This window comes from Passer montanus, unplaced genomic scaffold (assembly GCF_014805655.1).
Source record: "Passer montanus isolate IOZ18808 unplaced genomic scaffold, ASM1480565v1 scaffold20, whole genome shotgun sequence".
Lineage (NCBI taxonomy): Eukaryota > Metazoa > Chordata > Aves > Passeriformes > Passeridae > Passer > Passer montanus.
Window position 1 is genome coordinate 6723944 of NW_024366592.1, and position 19191 is coordinate 6743134.

At 40.2% G+C, this 19191-nt stretch overlaps 1 protein-coding gene across 3 annotated transcripts in view; it reads right to left on the minus strand.

The window, feature by feature from the left end:
* The window catches only part of LOC120501714 (potassium voltage-gated channel subfamily KQT member 1-like), a 415370-nt gene that overhangs the window by 179797 nt on the left and 216382 nt on the right, over nucleotides 1–19191 (minus strand). For all 3 annotated transcript variants that reach the window (XM_039708327.1, XM_039708326.1, XM_039708328.1), the window contains exons 13-15: nucleotides 7262–7337; nucleotides 3157–3251; nucleotides 2136–2176 (exon numbers count right to left, since the gene is read on the minus strand). In XM_039708327.1, the coding sequence (XP_039564261.1) occupies nucleotides 2136–2176; nucleotides 3157–3251; nucleotides 7262–7337 (212 nt within the window). The remainder of the gene's footprint in view (nucleotides 1–2135; nucleotides 2177–3156; nucleotides 3252–7261; nucleotides 7338–19191) is intronic.

Below are 19191 nucleotides of genomic sequence, written 5' to 3' on the forward strand. Positions count from 1 at the left end.
AAGGGAGGAGATGCCAAGATCAAAACAAGTAAAAAGGAGAATTTTTCCCTATATGCACATGTGAAGGTGGAATTATTAGAATTCTTTGTAAAAAATATGGCAGATATTGTAAGTTTAAAGGGATAATTAAGCAAGTTCATTGAGGAGAAACCATTTTGGAGACTAAGTACACTGCAATCTTGTCAGGAAACCTCTGATGTGCAATGGGCTGAAAGCTGACAGGAAGGCTGGAGGCTTTTTTTACACATTTCCCAAAGCACCTTGCTCTTGGCCCCGTTGGAGTCAGGACTGCTCTGACCCAGCATGGCTTTTATTCTCTTCTCGTATCCTTATCTTGTTTTAACACAGCTTTTAGAGCTTTTTTATCTCAGAGAAACTAACTTGAAAAATAACAAAAATTGCTTCCAGTGAATTCAGATTCTGAGTCTGTCTCTTATTACATCATTCACTTTTGAAAGGTAATAATACTACAGACAGGCTGCAATTGCTTTTATATAATATTATCAAAGTCCACAACAGGGACTTTTCAATAAAAAAAACCTGATCCAAACCCCAGTGAGGTCACTGGAAAGATTCCCGTTCATTTCAGCGGGCTTGGAGTCAGACCTTAAGATTCTTTGAATGGGAGTATAATAAAACAGGAAAAAAATAAAAGGAACTGGAAAAGAAAATTCTTTTCATGTTTTTCTCTGTGGCAGTTTAATTTTCTTTGCATTGTCATTTCTTTTTTGCTTGTCATCAGTACAAAAATAACATAGTCTAAGAGAAACACCCATATTGTTAAAAATGAGGATTTTAGCAATGTCTGGAAAAGTAATATACAAAAAAATCCATTTTCAATCTAGAATAAGACATGCATTCTGAGGGAAATTCAGGGATAACCCTTATTATAGAGAAGGACAGTACAAAAGTCTGGTTTCACCCCAAACAAACAAATACTGCACCCACTTTTCACTGTTCACCACTTGGAAAATCCTGGGAGTAAAGGCAGGTTGGACAACACCAGGAGTAATTGCAAACTAACTCTAGGTTTAGTTCTGCACACCATTTCTCTGGAACCACTTATCTTATTTTTGGATTTGTGGAGGGTTTAGATAAAATAACTACTAGATCAAATAACTTCTGGTTTTGGTCTTGCAACCCCCTAACTGAGCTCACCAGCTTCTCTCTCCCTAACCACCATTCCACCTTTTCCAGTCAGTTCCTTGGTACTTCAGATTCTTTCCAACGCTTGTCCAAAGCCTCAGGCCCACCTAAGACCCTCCCAGTGGTTTCTATGACCCTTTTTACTCAAGATTTGGTGAGACCAAACTTCCTGATCATCTCCAGCTTCTTGAACCTCTCAGAACATAATTGTACAATGAGCTTCTAATTATTCACCTCCTCTGAAACCAGAAACTGCTTGAAAAAAAGTGCTTTGAACACCGGTCTTTTCAAGCACAAATTGCAGTTTCAGTTTGGTAATGCTATATTTGAAATAAAATAATGCATTCTTGGAGGTAAGGGACGTTTTTCCATAAATTTAGCTTGCACATTGTGGAATGAAATCCCATGCATAAATATTTATAGAAGTATTCAAGCTGACAGATTCTTTTCCTGTGGCCCAAAACCAGCTACAGGGGAAAAGGATTGTACTACTGAGCCTTCTGTAGCAATCAGATGTTGAAAATGTGTTTTGAATGATATTCCTTGTTCTGATAATATTAACCACTGACAACATGCTATGTTTTAGAGGCTCTGAAATTACTTTGCCACACTCAGTTGTGCTCCAAGTCACTTGTGGATATGGGACATGAGTTCAGGAAGGAAGAAACCTTTTTAAGTGGAATAAACATATATTTTAATCCCAGGCCCAGACCAAAAGATTTAGAAAGACTATTTTTGTAGAAGGTTTTCCCTCAGATGTTTCCATCTCATCATGTTCTAATACACATTTTAACAGTTATTCTTAATTTCCATTTACTCCCCTACCACCTGAATGAAATGCATTTATCTTTACACAGGCATTCCAGGGCTTATTAACAGAATTACATTTATATATGATTGGCTGGATTATAAATCCACATTACTCTAGCCAAGGGTATTTTCCCAATGTTATGAAGATAATAATTTTGCATAAAATGCAGTCACCATACCTGGAAGGAAAAGACCTGGCTTTCCCAAGGATTGATCCAACCTGAGAAGCAAACAGAAAATTACCAGCAGAGCAATTACCAAACAACTTAAACTCTGTTGCTAAGCACGGGAGAATAATTTACATGAGAATTTACAGTAGCTCTAAACCCAAACCAAAACAAGCAAAAACATGAGACTAGCATGACTTTCTGCACACACAGTCAGCAGTTTAGCTCTTCAAGAGTTTTCCTTCAAAATCAAACCATATTATTATTGCTATTTTCGTGAGTACTAATATTTCTCAGACTTTCAAGTTGTAACTAAAACATAGTTCTCCTGTGTCCTATGTAATCTAATAACAAAGACTATACAAACAGAATGACTTCTTAATAACATTTGCAACTATTCCTAGAGTCTCATGCAGGCGGATTTAATATCTGTATATGTTGACACAGTAGATTCCATTCAATAGGATTTTTTTTTCATTTAATTTAAGGGCCAGGGGAGTTCATTCTGGTGTCCCAGTCCACAGCATTAATTTGTAAAGAGAAAAGCACTTTGTGCTAAAACAGAATAGAATAGTTTTGTGGCAAAATATTTCAGCTGCAAACCCCAAACGTGGAGAAAGCATGTGCATGGAGGAATGTGGGCAGGGAAAAGTTCCAGATAGTGCAGCACAAGCGAAACAGATTTCTTTCAGTTGTGGAGAACCACAGAGTGGAAACAGAAAGGTAAATCATTATTTGAAAAGTTTTCCTTTTCTAAGAAGAGGACAGAAAAGCTTGGATCACACTATAAACTTCACAGCATGCACCTTCATTTCTTTTAATTCCACTTGGAGAAAAAGGAGAGGAGAATAAAGGGTAATTGTAAACTTGGTCATAAAAAGGGTTAAAAATGGCTCCAAGTTAAATCCTCCAGATATTGTGCTCCCTGTTGTGCTTGCAATTTTGGACAATTACTGTTCATTAAGAACACATCTCTCCTAAAGCCAGCTGGCACTAGAGGAATCAGATATTTCATGGGGTAGACAGGGCCTACCTCCTTTGAAGTTCCTTTATGCGAACCATCATGTTGAGGTGTCCTTGGGAGTACTGCTCAATCACGTCCCGGACGTCGTACGGCTTCCGAGCTTGCTGGGAAAGGAGGCAGGCAGCAAGTTGAAAGGTGAGCATTGGCCAAACTGGATTTCTATTTCAGACAGGCCTTCATTCTGTTTTTTTATCTGCCCATTTGCCCGCCATTTTGCAACAGTTGTTGTAATGAATAAAAAAATACACAGCCGTTGTGGGAGTGAATGTTTGTTGTGGAGACGGAGCCAAATGATTCCCATTACTGTCAGTTAGAGTCATGTCTTCATGTTACTCCATACTGAGCAAAATATTAGCCCTTCACAGTGTATTTGGGGAACACAAATCCAAGATGGATAATTTATTTGGGACTCCCATGTGCAGTATCTCCTGGCTCATTCCAAAGCCATGTGTTAATCATAATGTCAGGGGACTGAACCCCAGGGATTGGCCCAACTCAGAGCACTTGGACCCAGAATCAAACATCTCTGAAGACCAGAGATGTCTGGTGACAGAAATATTGCTGCTTGAGGAGCAGGGAAGACAGATGCTCTGCATAAGTCAGGAGACTGCTGCACATGGGTTTTGTTTGTCCTCCTTTGTCTTTCGTGATACCTTTGAGATCAGAAAAAAAGGTGCAATTAAAATAAGAAAGGACAGGTAAAAAATTGCAAGAGAGTGAAAACACTCCCACCTGCCCAGCTATATTCCCATCCTAATGAGAATGCAGGTGCTTCTGCCAAGCTTTGGTTTCTTGCTGCAACTACTGTGGCCGAATTTCAAAACAAGTCCGGAGAATTTGCAGAAAGTGATGTGGTTATAAAAAGTGCAGCACGGTGAAATTTTAGCAAGTAAAATCAACGTGCGTGGGGGAGATAGCAACGCAAATCATGGCCTGTTGGAAAGACCAGCATTTTGAGAACCCTTATGGGAAATGTGGGGCAAAATGTCTCCCTTTTTGGCTCTGACTCAAGAAATGAAGGGGGGGAGAAAAAAAGCAAAGGTAAACTGCAAATCTAGTAATTGAAAATTACTGAAAACAGCTCATTAGTCATCTTGTTGTCTGTTTGCACTCTGTCACAGCCTCAGCCAGAGCCATTAGCATGCACCACTGCACACATGCATTGAACACCTACAGTATGTGCTGGAGTCATGCTTGGAAGGCTGCCACACAATCCTAGAAATTTCAAATGAAAGCATGGAACTGGAATGGAAACAAATCCTGTGAAATGAATGAAGAAGCCAGAGCTCTTCGTGACAAAATGCCTTCTATGCACACAGCACTTACCTGCACCAATACTTTCAGAAGAGTTGTGGCTTTGGAGGTGTGTGTGTGTGCATTTGAGTGCATTTGGGAGCAGAAGCTTTGTGGGCAGAGAGGTTTCAGCTTTCAGTTTATCGTTCGGTTTTTGGTCGGGCTTTTTCTCTCCCCCTTCCCCAGCTCCACATTTTGCAGACGCTGACACATCACTATTTCTGGCCAGAAAAGCAGCCTATTGTCTTCACCCCGAGAAGCAATGCCAGTATCACTCTTTAGATGGACTAAGGGGGGTGCCTGGAGAGCGTTTTGGCTAAATCCCGTGTCCTTTCCTTTGGACACTCTCTATTTAAACACCGTGCATGGCACAGAGCCTGGATGTGCTGGGGAGCCTTTCCCTCCCCTCTCCCCAATGGGCTACTATGTGCATAATTAATTCTACTCATTCCCAGTGAAATTTCTTTTCCCCCTCAAAAGAAGTCCTCTGACAGTTATCCCTTTTATCAAACCATCAGCTCTGAATCCTACAGTTGCAAAGTGCTGCAATCTGGCTGAGTCCTCTGAAGCTGAGTAAAAAAATCCCTCCAGTTTTCACCACTTTCCCCTCCACTTTTTCCATAAAGATTTAGATCTGGGCATCTCATGTTCTGCCAAACTTAGGCACAATCCTCTGTCATGTTTTTATCAGGAAATGCTAGAGTGATACAACTGAAGACAGGAGGTAATGGGCTTCCAGAGAAGTGTGGTAAATGCAGCACTTGAACAATTCCTTTGACTTTCATTCTGTTGATAATCCCAAATCCTGGCCATTTCAGCTCAGTATGCCACAGTCAGCATGCAAAACTAAATAATATTACCCAGCTTTGAACTTCCAGAATCTAATTAGCATGGGGAGTTCTAGAAACTCTATTTCATGGCCCCAAGAAAGGAAGAAACAAAAGATTATTCCTTTTTCTTCTTCTTCTTCTTCTACCTTGTCACTGACTCATAGAATTCTCTCCATAAATTGATGAAATTCAGTTTTTAAGGTTTGACATGACTGCCACTGTCTGACAGCTCCAGAACATTATATCTCTAGTGGTTTGAAATATCCTAATTTTTAACCGAACTAATTTATAAACTGACTTTATTTTACAGAACTAGTGTCCTTATTTTCTTCCTCTTTTCTTTCTTTCTTTCTTTCTTTCTTTCTTTCTTTCTTTCTTTCTTTCTTTCTTTCTTTCTTTCTTTCTTTCTTTCTTTCTTTCTTTCTTTCTTTCTTTCTTTCTTTCTTTCTTTCTTTCTTTCTTTCTTTCTTTCTTTCTTTCTTTCTTTCTTTCTTTCTTTCTTTCTTTCTTTCTTTCTTTCTTTCTTTCTTTCTTTCTTTCTTTCTTTCTTTCTTTCTTTCTTTCTTTCTTTCTTTCTTTCTTTCTTTCTTTCTTTCTTTCTTTCTTTCTTTCTTTCTTTCTTTCTTTCTTTCTTTCTTTCTTTCTTTCTTTCTTTCTTTCTTTCTTTCTTTCTTTCTTTCTTTCTTTCGAACTAATTTATAAACTGACTTTATTTTACAGAACTAGTGTCCTTATTTTCTTCCTCTTTTCTTTCTTTCTTTCTTTCTTTCTTTCTTTCTTTCTTTCTTTCTTTCTTTCATTTCCCATAGTGTTTATCTCTCTGGTATATTTACAATATAATCCTGCTGTCATGTTTTTTTGCTGAGTTTAACAAACTGACTTCTCCTAGTCTTCTTTCAAAAGGCATGGTTATCTGAAGATACATGTTTGCATGGGATTAGGAAATATATAAGATGTTCTATCCACCCTAATTTAGAGTCTTCTGAATGCTGGGATCTTATCTCAGGCTGCTATTCCTCTATCCTTCTATGAATTTAAGTGCTCAGCTCTAATCAAACTTCCCTGAAATGTAGTTTTTTTGATTTATTTTCTTAAAACCTCTTCAAAAGGATTATGAAAGGCCATTAACTTGCAGTGCATCCTCTTGGGAAAAAAAAAGCATGAACCTTAAGATGGAAATAATGAGGGCTTTGAAAATCAGTCCAGAAGTTAATTTTTCAATTCCATGGCATTTCCAGCCCATGGATGATGAGAATGATGATATCAGCATCACATCCCAATCAAGATTTATCATAAAAAGTCTCACTAAACAGGCAAAATGAAACTGTATTTTCAATGCAGCACATTCAGTTTGAGCACTTTGTAACCTGATTGAGAAAATTAACTGAACACTTCATAAAGACAGCAAATTTCCAGACAGCAGATGCTCCACAATTTTATAAAATATGGCCTAGGAGGTCCCTTTCTGGGAAATACATTTGGAAACGTGAGTCACACCTGTGAAAGCAACTTTGCATCCACAGTACTCATCAGTGAAGCCTATTGATCTGTCAGCCATACACAGCATGGGACTGAACATTCCCTAATTGATCAGATGATTGATAACATTCTTGTTATGATCAGTATTTTTGCAGACACCCTAACAGAGGTTTGTTCACTCCAACACCAGTGTTTTCTTCACTTCTGCTAGTGGATGGATTAGTACTGGGCAGTACAGTTAAACAAGCAGAAGCCCAAAAAAAAAGTGCAGTAAAAAAAGAGAAGCAAAAATAATGATGGTGACTCCACAAAGTCAGGGGTTGTAGCATACTACATCCATGGATCACTGATAATTTTGCCCATGCCATTAAAAAATCCACAAAAGGTGTGAGCCCAAGAACCTCAAAAACACCTTTGATTTGTTACAACCACCCTCACCAAGACAAGTCTGAGGGCGCCTTCGATGTCCCGCGAGCTCACGAGATGCACTTGGGATTAATCCTGCTGCTTACCTGAAATTTCCTTCTGGCCACAAAATACTGCATTCTCCTGATGACTTTCACAGCTGTTCTGTGTGCTTCAGTCAGTCTGCCAAGGAACACAAACACAGACAGACATCAGCTGGGGGGGCAGGAGGGAGGAAAAATGTCTCAATGGAAGGTGTTGACTCCAAGCACCGAAATGTAGAATTATGTTTTATCATTACAATGCAAAACTGAAGTGTAGCAAGCTGTCAGTGCATGCATGCTTTGTTCTGCTGCTTTGCCTTCCTGCAAATTGTGGTTCTAAGTATTCAAAACTGATAAGTGAGACAATGAAAGCAGGTGTACAAAGATAATACATGTGGAAGGGATTAGACAGGATTACTGTCAATGCGCACAACTGGCATCAGTTTGAAGAATATTAAATGTTTTTAGAACCATGACTGCATTCCTCATTTTGCATTTACTGAGTGTTTGCTCATGAGTTATATTGCAGAGAAATTAAGTCCTTCAAAAAGTACTTTGAAGGAAAGGAAAATCAAAGTGTTCTAAAAAAAAAAAAGTAAATAAAAATGCACACAACACATCCTCTCAGCACATGTGTGCGTGTGTCTGTACTGGTATTCAAACACAGAATGGGACATTCTATACCTCAGCTGTATCGCTTCACCTAGAGGATCCTGCATTTGCAGAACACTAATTGTGCCACTTGGCAGGCAATTAATTACCACACCTCTTCTTTATGGTGAATTTTTGGCAGGGTAGAGAGGAAGCAGGAAATGGTAATTATAAGAACGAGTATTTTCTTGAAGGACTGACTCCTTCCCCATGGACTCCTTTATTTATTCAAAATAAGTGAACTAAAGAAAACAAAATTTTCTTTCCAAGGAAGTTGTATTGTTGGGAAATCTATGTTTTATATGGACATCATCCTTGACATGTGATGATAATCCCAGGAAAGCTTTCCAGCCAGAATCTCCTGAAAAGACAATCTGCTGCCTCTTCCCAGTGTGTCTGGCTGGGGAAAAGGAAGTATTGGCTTGATCACCTACTTGGGTGCCACAGTTTAGAGACAAAGTCTTTAAAAATTGGAAAGGTTACAGTGGATTATTTCAAATTGAAGGAAATAAAGGTTAAACAAGCAGGGACTGTGTTGTAAGAATTAGCATACTAATTCATTTTTATATTTATTCTTTGGGGAAAACAGTGCTCATCCTAGAATATGCTGGGCTGGAAGGGACCCATCAGGATCATCGAGTCCAAATCCTGGTACCCAGATAATCCCACCCTGTGCCTAAGAGCTTCTGATTGGGTGAAGATGCCATAGCCACGGGCTTTTAAAATAAGCTTTTAGGAGCTTTTCCTTGCTCCTTCCACTTCAAGTCCCAGAATAACATTAAATACATGCATAAATAGCTGTCTGTCCTGCCTGTATGCCCATATTTTATTTATCTGTGTCTATCCATGCAGATGTCCACATAAATATGCTCACACACACACACAGGAGACAAAGCAGGGTGAGCATGACTGGAGAACTACCTTTGTTGTACACCATCAGCAGCACTGAAGAGGAGGAATCTCTACATTTGTGTAAGCCCATCAAGGGGATTTCAGAAGTGTCACTGATGAACTAGCAGCAGTTTAGCCTGCAGGACCTTTATTATGGTGGAAAAAAAGCTCTCAGCTTGACATGCAGGGCCCCAGCTGAGCTCCTGTGGCTGCTGACTAGAACAGAGATGACATTCTGCTTGCAAATTGCACAGAACTGATAGAGAAATCTTTGTCAGCCCCTACAACTATTTTTTTTTAAAGAAACCACAAAAGAATCACAGTTTGAGGCTTAGGGGCTAGCCTACCTCCCCTGTGTAGCAGTTAAGATAAAAACTTGAAATTATCCCCTAGAAATAAATGATGTGAAACTTCATATATATACTTGAGGGGTTTTTTTATTAGGCTAATCCATACGAGATGGTTCAGGCACTGTTTAAACAGGCTTAAATAGACAAGTTTAAAGAAGTCAGAGATGGAACCAAACCAAGGCAGTAATTTCATCCTAATTCCCTCCCTCAGCACAAATCAGGGCTACAGAACTTTTTCCATTCTGTTATCAAACCAAAGTTTTCAAAACTATGAGACTAAACTCTTGGAACTTGATGCACAGCTGAACAGCCCTCATTTTTAGAGAGAAAAGTAATTTATTTATCAAATACAGCTAAGAAGGTCACCCAACTATCATTCCAGAGCACTAGATATCATCGTGTTCCAATTGGCAAAACTCACACCAGTCTCATTGGGAGAAAATTCTGAAATAGAACTGCTCAGATCTGATGGTCACTGGTGTTAAACTGAGAATCAGAAATGTGTGAAACCCGACTTTGATGGAAAAATAGCATGAAAAGGTGCATATCCATAGACTGAGACATTTGGATAAGTCATCTTAATTGCTCCAATAAATCCCCAGGGAGCACAGCAGCTCCAGCTGAGATAAATTCCTGCTCTGTACAGCAACCAGAGCTATCCTCCTGATGGGAGGTTGGGACAGTGTGGCCATGATCCTAAACATATTTTGAAATTTTAGATGATTTTCATAGGTTTCTGGCCACTAATGTCCATAATGGATAATTACAACTACTACTGACCAGGTTACATTTATCCTTGAATGCAGCCCAACATATCTACCCTGCTAAATCTTGTATTTTATCCCAACCCCCTGGATTGGGCAAAACTCTTTCAGGCTTGAAGGTGTCGGTCTGTCATGTGCCAGGAACATCCACCAGGAGAGAACAAATGGTCAGAGAAGCTCAGGGCCCTGCTTTGGTAGTGCTCAGCAGGAGCACAGCACCACTTGCACCAAATCTCTCAGATATTTTAGGATAAGCAGCTGATGAGACAGCAGCCTGAGGTGGTGTGACTGACACCATATTTGCACACTCTTTCTGTGTGGCATTTTCTATGGAAACAATACAGAAAGGGACAGATCTTACACAGGGATTGTAGTTTCTAACACTCTCGGGGGTGAGGATTTAACTCCTTTCATAGCCTGGCTCCCAAATAGCAGGACCTGAGCCCTTGCCCTAGGCAGGAACAGGAGTGGGTGGGTGCCCACACCTCTGTCCCTACTGAGCAGCCAAACTCTCCTGCCTCTGTGCACCAGAGGGCAGTGGCACACACACACACACGGAGATGCTTTCCAGCACATTAAAACTTTTAATTTTTTAAATCTACCCAGAAACCCAAGCTTAAGCTCTCCTCATAAGGATAGAGTCCACACTGAGGGGGGTGGGTGGTTAGTGTTGGGTGTGCTGTCTTGTCTGTATGTTATGCTCAAAAGAATATAATTAGAGCTCTATTGGCACACCATTCCATGCTTTTCCATCTTTTAACCTAAACAACAGAAAACAACGTTTTGTCAAAACCCTCCCTTAAAACACTTTGTAAAGGAGAACAAAATGACATTTGAACAGAAGTGATCTGGCTTTGGGAAAGTTATGAGCATATAAATTAATAATTGAAGCTTGCAACATCTGTAACTATAATGGATACCATGAAATGTCTATTGAAATAACATATCCTTGGATCCATAAATTGTACTGACATCATCTCTAACTGTGTCTTCAATAGGACCCAAGGCAGTGTGTGTTCCTTACCTCTCTGGTCCAGGATTTCTCAGCAGGATGCTCAATTTTAAAAGGGCTCACAACTACCCTTAATTACAACATTCCTAGTTTGGCTCCTGGGCCGTGCCTGTGGTAGGGCAGGGAGGAAGGGGAGCGGGTGGTGGTTCTGGATCATGGATGTTCACAGTCCCCACCCTGGGGGATGCTCAGGATCACTTGGCAGCTCCTCTGGAAGGGCTGGGGAAGGGGAAGGGCACTCCTCTTGGCTGGCTCAGCCCCTCCTGCAGGTTCTGGCTATGCCTGTGTGGGTGCAGAGCCTGGTGGGACAGCTGTGAGCCCAAGGGCCACTGCAGGCTGGGCTTGCTCCTCTGCTCAGGGCTCAGACAGCACTGAAAGGCATCACTTTCAGCTAAAACACTTGGATGTATTTAAGACTGCCTTTTTTTTTTTTCAATTTAACTGCAGGAAGTCTGTAGCTTAAGCCAAAGAAGCCAAACATTTTCTTTTTTGTTGGAAATAATTGAACCAGAGGAGAAAATAGAGATGATGAAATCCAAAGCAACTGTAAAAAGTATCCCACAGGGATGTTTTTATAATCTTTCTTTGATAGGGCACTCTGTTTGTTAAAAGCTGATGTTGACCAGTTCAGATGTACTCTTTTTATTCTTCTGTATGGAGTCTGATAACTTCCAGCCTAATGTGCTTTGGAGCAGTCAGGGAATATTTTAAGTGAAAAAAGATACCTAAATGGACCCTAAAGCCAGGCAGAGTTACAACTGTTGCAGGCCATGCTGAGGTACAGCTCAAGTCTCCAATCAAGCCTGTTATCAGTGGGACGTATTTTCAGTCCAGAAGCATTTTTTAATCATGAGAGTTGACTTCAGTGTAGGGATCAGGGAAGGGACTTTGGCCAGGCTGGACTGCAGGGTGGCTGCAGATAGCAGAGTGTGCATTCCATACCAGTTTTCCTGACGTTTATTCAGGTGTCATGAATTAGAGGAGTTATTCAGTGTAACATCATGAGCTGTGGAAAACAAAGGCCACTTCAGCAAGGCCAATTATAGCCCTCTGTCCCAATTTACAAAACTGGTTTGAGGATACACGCTCACAGTACGTGAGTTACTGCTGAGCATCATTCATTTGTCAGATTTTCACTGCTTAGCAGGGAAATCCATAGAGAGTCACACTAACTCTGGTCCCTGGGTTGCTGGTAACTCCTGCCCGGAGTAACACACAGCATCATCTGCCCTGGAGCTGTCCAGTTTCTAAGGCATTAGTTTCTAAGGCAGCACATTAGTTTCTAAGGCAGCACAAGCAGGGACTAGATCAGTGATGGCAACTGAAATGTACAGAAGTTACCTGAGAACTCAGCCCTCCATCTGCCTTTTTGCTTTCTCATCACATTTGATTAAGATTATTCACTTTCCTGCTCTGTTTCTGGGAAGAACATTGATTCTTAGTCCGAACTTTTAATTTTTTTCCATGGGCAATTATCTCTAATGGGCCAATGTTTTATTGGTACAATTTAAAGGAAATCTCTAGTCCAAACTTAATTTTTTTCCATGGGCAATTATCTCTAATGGGCCAATGTTTTATTGGTACAATTTAAAGGAAATCTTACTTGCACTGAAAACAAGGGATGAGAAGGGTGGGAGCAGAGAAATCAGAAAGAAGAAAATTAGAGAGCTCTTTGCAGGCAGATGCAGCAGTTGGTCCATATGAAATCAAACACACCATGTGGACCTTCTATTGCTGGAGAAAAGTGGTAGAGAGACATGGTTCCCATCACAAGGGAAAGGATCTTATATAATGTGGTTTTAAAACTGAGGGAAGCGGCAATATCCAAATTTAAAAAAAACCCCTTCTCTATAAATGAAAATATTATTGCCTTTAGCTAAGCCAAGCCAGAAAAAATGCCTTGAGCCTTTTAAACCACAGGAGTTAAGAGAAGGTTGCAGCTTGAGTCTTGAAGTATCCAAATTTTAAAAAAAAACCCACCTTCCCTATAAATGAAAATATTATTGCCTTCAGCTAAGCCAAGCCAGACAAAATGCCTTGAGCCTTTTAAACCACAGGAGTTAAGAGAAGGTTGCAGCTTGAGTCTGACATGCAAACACCTGGAACTGTCAGGCAATGATCCTGATTCCAGAGCTCATCCCAGGCCAGGAGCAGCAGAGAAATACAACATAAATGTAACACCAGAGGTTTCCACTCTTGTAATATTTCATCAAAGCCTTGTAAAGAACAGACACTTCTGGAGCATTTCCACCCCTTACATGATGGAAATTATATAAGATGCTATTTGCACTGAAACCTGAGGGAACATTTCAGAAAATTTTGGCACAACTTTTCTTTTCCCTTTATTCCTAATCACCACTCCACCTTAAATCTACCTCACCTCTATTGTAACTATATCCTTACCTGAACCTTTTCAAGCCCGTGTTTGGCTCAAAGCTACAAATAAATTAGGATTGGCTTCTCTCAGAACACAGCAGCCTGGAGGCCTATTTGGCTTCACCACGCTCTGCTGACAGCCTCAGTTTGTGAAGGAATGCTGCAGGCTCTGCAAATCCCTCCTCTGCAGGTACAATCCCACGTAGGAAAGAGTACAGAATTGAGAGAGTACAGCTTGTAAGGGGCTGCTTTCTGGGAGCTGGTTGCTTTGCTGAAGATTTGGTGCCATTTGCTGTCTTCACCCACCCACCCACCCATCCCACATACACTGGTGCCTCTGAATTCATTCCAGAACCGGCTGCCTCTATTTCTACCTGCCCCTCTAACTTGACCTTCCCTGAAGGGGAAAGAAAGCAGATTTCCTACAGCAGGGAATCTAGGGGCAGGGAGGACAGGACAACAGCTCTGAGGGCAAACTGCCAGAAGAGGAAGAACTAGGACGTGTTTAGAGGGAAAAACAGGCCAGACAATATACTGGCAGAGGAAACACCATTGGGAGAAGCAGCAGCACAGGGTGATTTCTTCATGTTGTCCAGGAACAGGATAAAGTAAGCAAAAAGCTCCTGAAAATGCTCAGAGATGGATGTAACCCGCTCACTGAATATGATTTCATGAAGGAGAAAAGCCCCTGAACTTGGAGTTGTTTTTCTCAACTGCAGACAGTTGGAGTTTTCAGTTACAAGTTTGTTCTGTAATATTACAAAGTGGGTTTATTGAGAAAGTGGGAGAAAAGCACTGTGTTAGTCCCCTGCTAATTAAAATGCATAATTAAAATGAGTAATTAAGCTTACTACAGAATGCTCTTGTGTCTGGGAGCCCAACTGCCCTTGGACAACAACTCATCTGCTGAACTGTCTCTGAGAATTAAAGTAGCCATTGGATATTGTGGTTACATCTTTCTTCTATTTTTTGTTGGCAGCAAAATAAAAGTCCCTGGTCTCTTTTCTGCCATTTTATTTCTTCCATTCTTGCAATGTCAGAAGAAACAAGATGATGTCATAGGAATGTCTTTTCAGTGTGGAAATGCAAACACAGAAAGATTTTCTTTTTTCTTCTTTTTTTCCTGAGCAAACAGCTTCTAGAAATTGCAACAATAACTTCCTGTGTTAGCTCTGACCATCACTGCTGCTGGTCCCAGGATAGGTGAAATGCTCCTGTCTCCATGCCAGCTCTCATTTGCTTAGAAAACACCCTTAAGCCACAAACCCCTTCTTGGGATGTGGATCGATGCTGGCAGATGATGTTTTTATCCCACATATTACAATATTCACTGATCCTAGCGGCTAAGTAATTTTTTTTTTTAAATTCACTCTCTTTAAAACTTGGTCTTCATCAATTTGTCTATTTAAAAATGCCTACAGACAGTCTAGCTGCTGAAAGACACTTCAGAGACAGCCACCACTAGGTCCAAACAACTTCCCAGAGACACCTTTCTGGAATCTGAATAGCCTTCACATCTGTGCAGCACGGGAATGGGATGGCCTTATTCCATAGATTCTGGTTTGCTCACTTAAAAAAAATGCCACAAACAAAATTAATGAACTTTAGGACTTCATTTTCCCCTTCTCTGTATTCAGCATTTATGGGAACAACGTGGTGTTGTTAATAAACACCAATGACTGAGTGCTGTATTTATGCCTCAATGATTTTCTGTCATGAGAATATAATGCCTGGCAAAGACTGATTCTCTGAAATACCAGTTTGTTTGGGGTCATTAATCTTAATTCCTATCTTGCCTGAATAGGAACTGGATAACAGTCAAATCAGGGAATAGTTCTGAGAATTAAATCTTCAGTGTCTTTTGGGCTGCCCAAGGCTTCACATTTCTTTTGAAAAATATGAAATTAATTAATGTGCACCAAGTACTAGGGAGAGACCCTGTGGAATAATGCAAAATGCTTCTTGTGGTTTTAAAAAACAGAAAACCAGTGGCTTTTGGCAGGATCTTTTCTTAGTAGTTCTTGTGATTTAGTAGTTGCAGCAGGGGCTATGGAAACACAACTCCTGGTTTCTTGAACTGATTGATGTGACTGGCCTCTGTGTTTCTGAGTGATCTTGTTCAAGTTCTTTTACCTGGCTGTGCTTTGGTTTATAGGTCTATAAAATAGGTGTAAAACCTGTCTAAGTCATGGAGCTGTCATGGGGATTTTAAGGCAATTAGCAGTCCCAAATGAAGTTGTATTTTATTTATAGAATGAGTCAGCAGGGGGAAAAAAAAAGAGTAGTGACAATATGTTTATCTTTTAATGGTGATAAGAAACAAGGGATACTGGTCTGCAGGCTTGGGATAAGCTGCCAAGTCGCTGAGCCCTGAGCAGAGGCTGTTTTCCAAAGCATTCTCCCTTCTCTACCTGCCCTGCTCCTCCTCTGAGCACCTGAGCAATCCATGTAGGAATTAGTTCCCTGTTCACCAGATACCTGGCAATGCAAGACACCCACAGCATCTGAAGCCAAGCAGGACCATTAGATCATAAATGTGACCTGCTCAACAGTGCAGGGGATTGCATTTCACACAGCTGCCCTTACCCTGAGCCAAAAACCTTGTGTAGGACTAAAGTAACTTTCCAGAAAGGCAACTGGCCTTGATAGATAGACCTTTATATACTGTTAAAAAGTGCCTTATTTTTTATTTAAATTTGTCAGTATTCAGCTTCTAGGCTTCTCTCTCCAACTGGAGTAGCAGAGCAATTTTAGCCTTTTCCAGGCCTATCTTTATTCCAGGGACCTTCAGGGGTGCCAGATGCACTGCCCATGGCCTGGCAGGGAGACTAGGCTCTGGTGCAGGAAAGAGAGAGTACAGTACTGCTCTCTCTGGAATTGCAAGAGGAGACTGAAATCCTTCTTTTTTTTTATTTTTTCATTATTTTTCTGCCTGTGGTTTGAATCATGCTACCAGTAATTACAGAGATTCATAATGGACATGCTCAGACTGCCTAGAATGGGGAATGAATGGGAAGGTCTATGTGTGTAAGCCCTGTGAGGGTGGCAGGTGCATGAACATCACAGCATAATTATGAACAGCTTTTGAAAATACCCAATTCAACAACACAAAGAACAGGTTCAGTCAGAAAAGACCACTAAGAGGTGATGGTAGGACAATACAGAACAGGTTTGGAGTCTTAAGACACTCTGGTAAGAAGACAGAGTAGAGGTAATAAAACCTAATCATTCCCAGAGTTGTCAGAGCACAGAGGAAATAAAAGATCCTGGTCACTGGCAGCTCCCAAAGGCAAAAAAGGTTTGGTGGCACCTGGATCCTGAGGATGTCCCAGCATGAAGACTCAGCAGAGCACTTCACGGCCCTCCACACAATGGCAAGAAATCCTGAGCATCCCACCTGGATGCTGAGCTGGGACACAGGCTGGGGGACACACAGAATGGTATTTGTGGGTACCTGGTTATGGGATGTCAATGGCTGAAACTTGCCATCTTCAAAGAAAATTACTTAGCCCTCTGCTAAGGTTTGGTATTCAGCATTGGGACACAACAACCAGTTTATACCAGCAGAAAATCCCCTTGAAAACTGGTTCTCAAAGGGATCTCCTATTTGATCACAGGCAGATTTGCCTTTTCAAGGTCTTCTCAAACCCACAGATATCCTCACAAAGTCTATGCAAACTTCCATCACAACCCATTTTGAACTCCAATGCCAGTTTCTACAAACCCATGTGCCAAGAAAGGATACTGCTTTGTCACTGGAGGAACTGCCATTTCAAAACCAGACAAAAATCATGTATCTTTAAATAGGAAAAAAAATTAGTGTGCTTGAACTATTTTGCAGACAACAGTGATCATACTTGTAGAACCTCACAGGGAACTTTACGTGACCACAGACACGTATTATTTTTCCACCCTGTATTTCATGTGAGAACATGCATAAAAATCCTACAGGTCTCACTTGCCTAATACTGAAAATATGCAGTGCTTATCAATAGTTTACAATAGAAATAAATATCTTGTGAAGAATTGCAAGCATCACTTGTGAAAACAATCACTGAAACCAGAAGTTTTGCTGAGCTGCTTATTTCAAGAGATTTCACTTGCTCATTGAGAAACTTCTTTCTGTTCAAAGATTGTGCATTTTTTTCTTTACTTTCAGGAAAAGATGCTATCTCTTGGCATTTTTATTTTTCTGGCAGACCTTTGGCTCAGCCAGTGGATGAACAGAAGGAAAGTGTTCATATACTAATTGCTTATGACTTACTATTAAAGAACAGGAAAAATTCTGTTTTCGATGTAAGTGAGGAAATCTGTGCCTTCGTGCTCTGGGGAATTCTGATTTTCCTGTCTTTGTTTCCATCCCAACACAAAGGAAAAATACTTTAAAAGCCATTATGAAACAAAAGATTCTGAAAGCATTTGAACCTGAAATGATAATATGCTTCAATTTCTCCCCCTCCATTTTAAATGCACTTTTGATTCCAAAAGAGAAATATTTTATCCTCTTATAAAATGAATACATTTTATCTGGTTTATGCCCTTTCACCTCCCTGTAACTGGGACACTTTCCTGCATCATCTGGTGCAGAATGAAGACCACATGTCTCAGAGAAGATGTAAACTGGTTTACAGGATACTACTGAAGAATGGCATATCCATGCTATAAATCCCATGAAACAGCAAATGATCCTGGGAAGCCTCAGTTCAGATAATGGAAGAGACTTTGACAATTTTCCACTAATAACAGTGTCCTGAATTCTGCCTGCATCAAGTGAGTTTTGTTTTCACTCCTCTGTTACAAAATTAAATTAATAAAACTTCCACTGCCCCTAAAGTCTTGTCATGGAAAAGATCAATTTTAAAGGGTTTTTTTCCCCTCTTTTGAAAGATCATCAGCTCTTTTTTCATGGAAAGTTATTAGCAAATGAGTATCTGATAGAAACAAAAGATAGCCATTTACTATAGAGTGCAGGAGGTGAGCTAATTAACAGGAAAATGGCTATTAGTTCTTCAAAGTCTCAACCTTTTGGGTTTTGATTTTTTTGTGTGTGTTTTGTTTGGGTTTTTTTAATTGGGCCTTGAGGATGCCAGTACTTCAATCAAAAGTGTTTCTAAATAATTATGCACTCATTTAGGTGGCTAACCACCTGAATTGCTGTAATTAGAACACTTGATATAAACAATTAATTATGTTAGCACTGCTGAAGGCTGTTTTTAAGATCTAGATACAGAAATATGTTCAAACAAAGAAAACCCCAAATCACAAGGGGATCTTTATTTCATCTGACACATGCCCACTGATTGTTCTCTGACAACAATCTGAGAACTTCTCTTGGAAGCCCTCTGTAAGAATGAAATAAAAACTGGGAGTGATGCTATCAGGACTCCCACTGAAATGGAATTATTTTCTTTTTCCAAGGAACTGATATATAAAAATTGCCTCCAATCAGTTTTATCTTCTCCTTGAGTAACTGGCTTCATTCTGGATCTGAAGAACTGACTGCAGAGATGATGCAGCAGCTCAAGCATTCACGTACTCAAGCCCAAAATTTCAGTGCTCCAAAAAGTGAAATAGGTCACAACCCTCTATACATTTGGAGCTGAAGTAAGAATATACTTCTTCTCCTCTAATTTAATTCTCTTACACAGAAGTTTCCCAGTGTTCTGCTGTCCTCCAACAAGTCCTCACAACAATGAGCAGGCTTGATAATGAATTACAGGTGTAGTTTTCTAAAAGTTCACAAAACTATAAACTTCAGCCCCATTCCAAAGGAGCTTGACACAATTTATCTTTTTGCTTGGCTATTATGCAAAAAGAAACTATGCAAAATCTCAGGTTTGGCATGGATTTGAAACAAAACCACTTGAAAGGCTGCAATTTAAAGTGAATTTTCTTTGACAATTTCAGTTTGCCCGAACCTGAAACTCAAAGCAAACCTCAGGGCAGAGG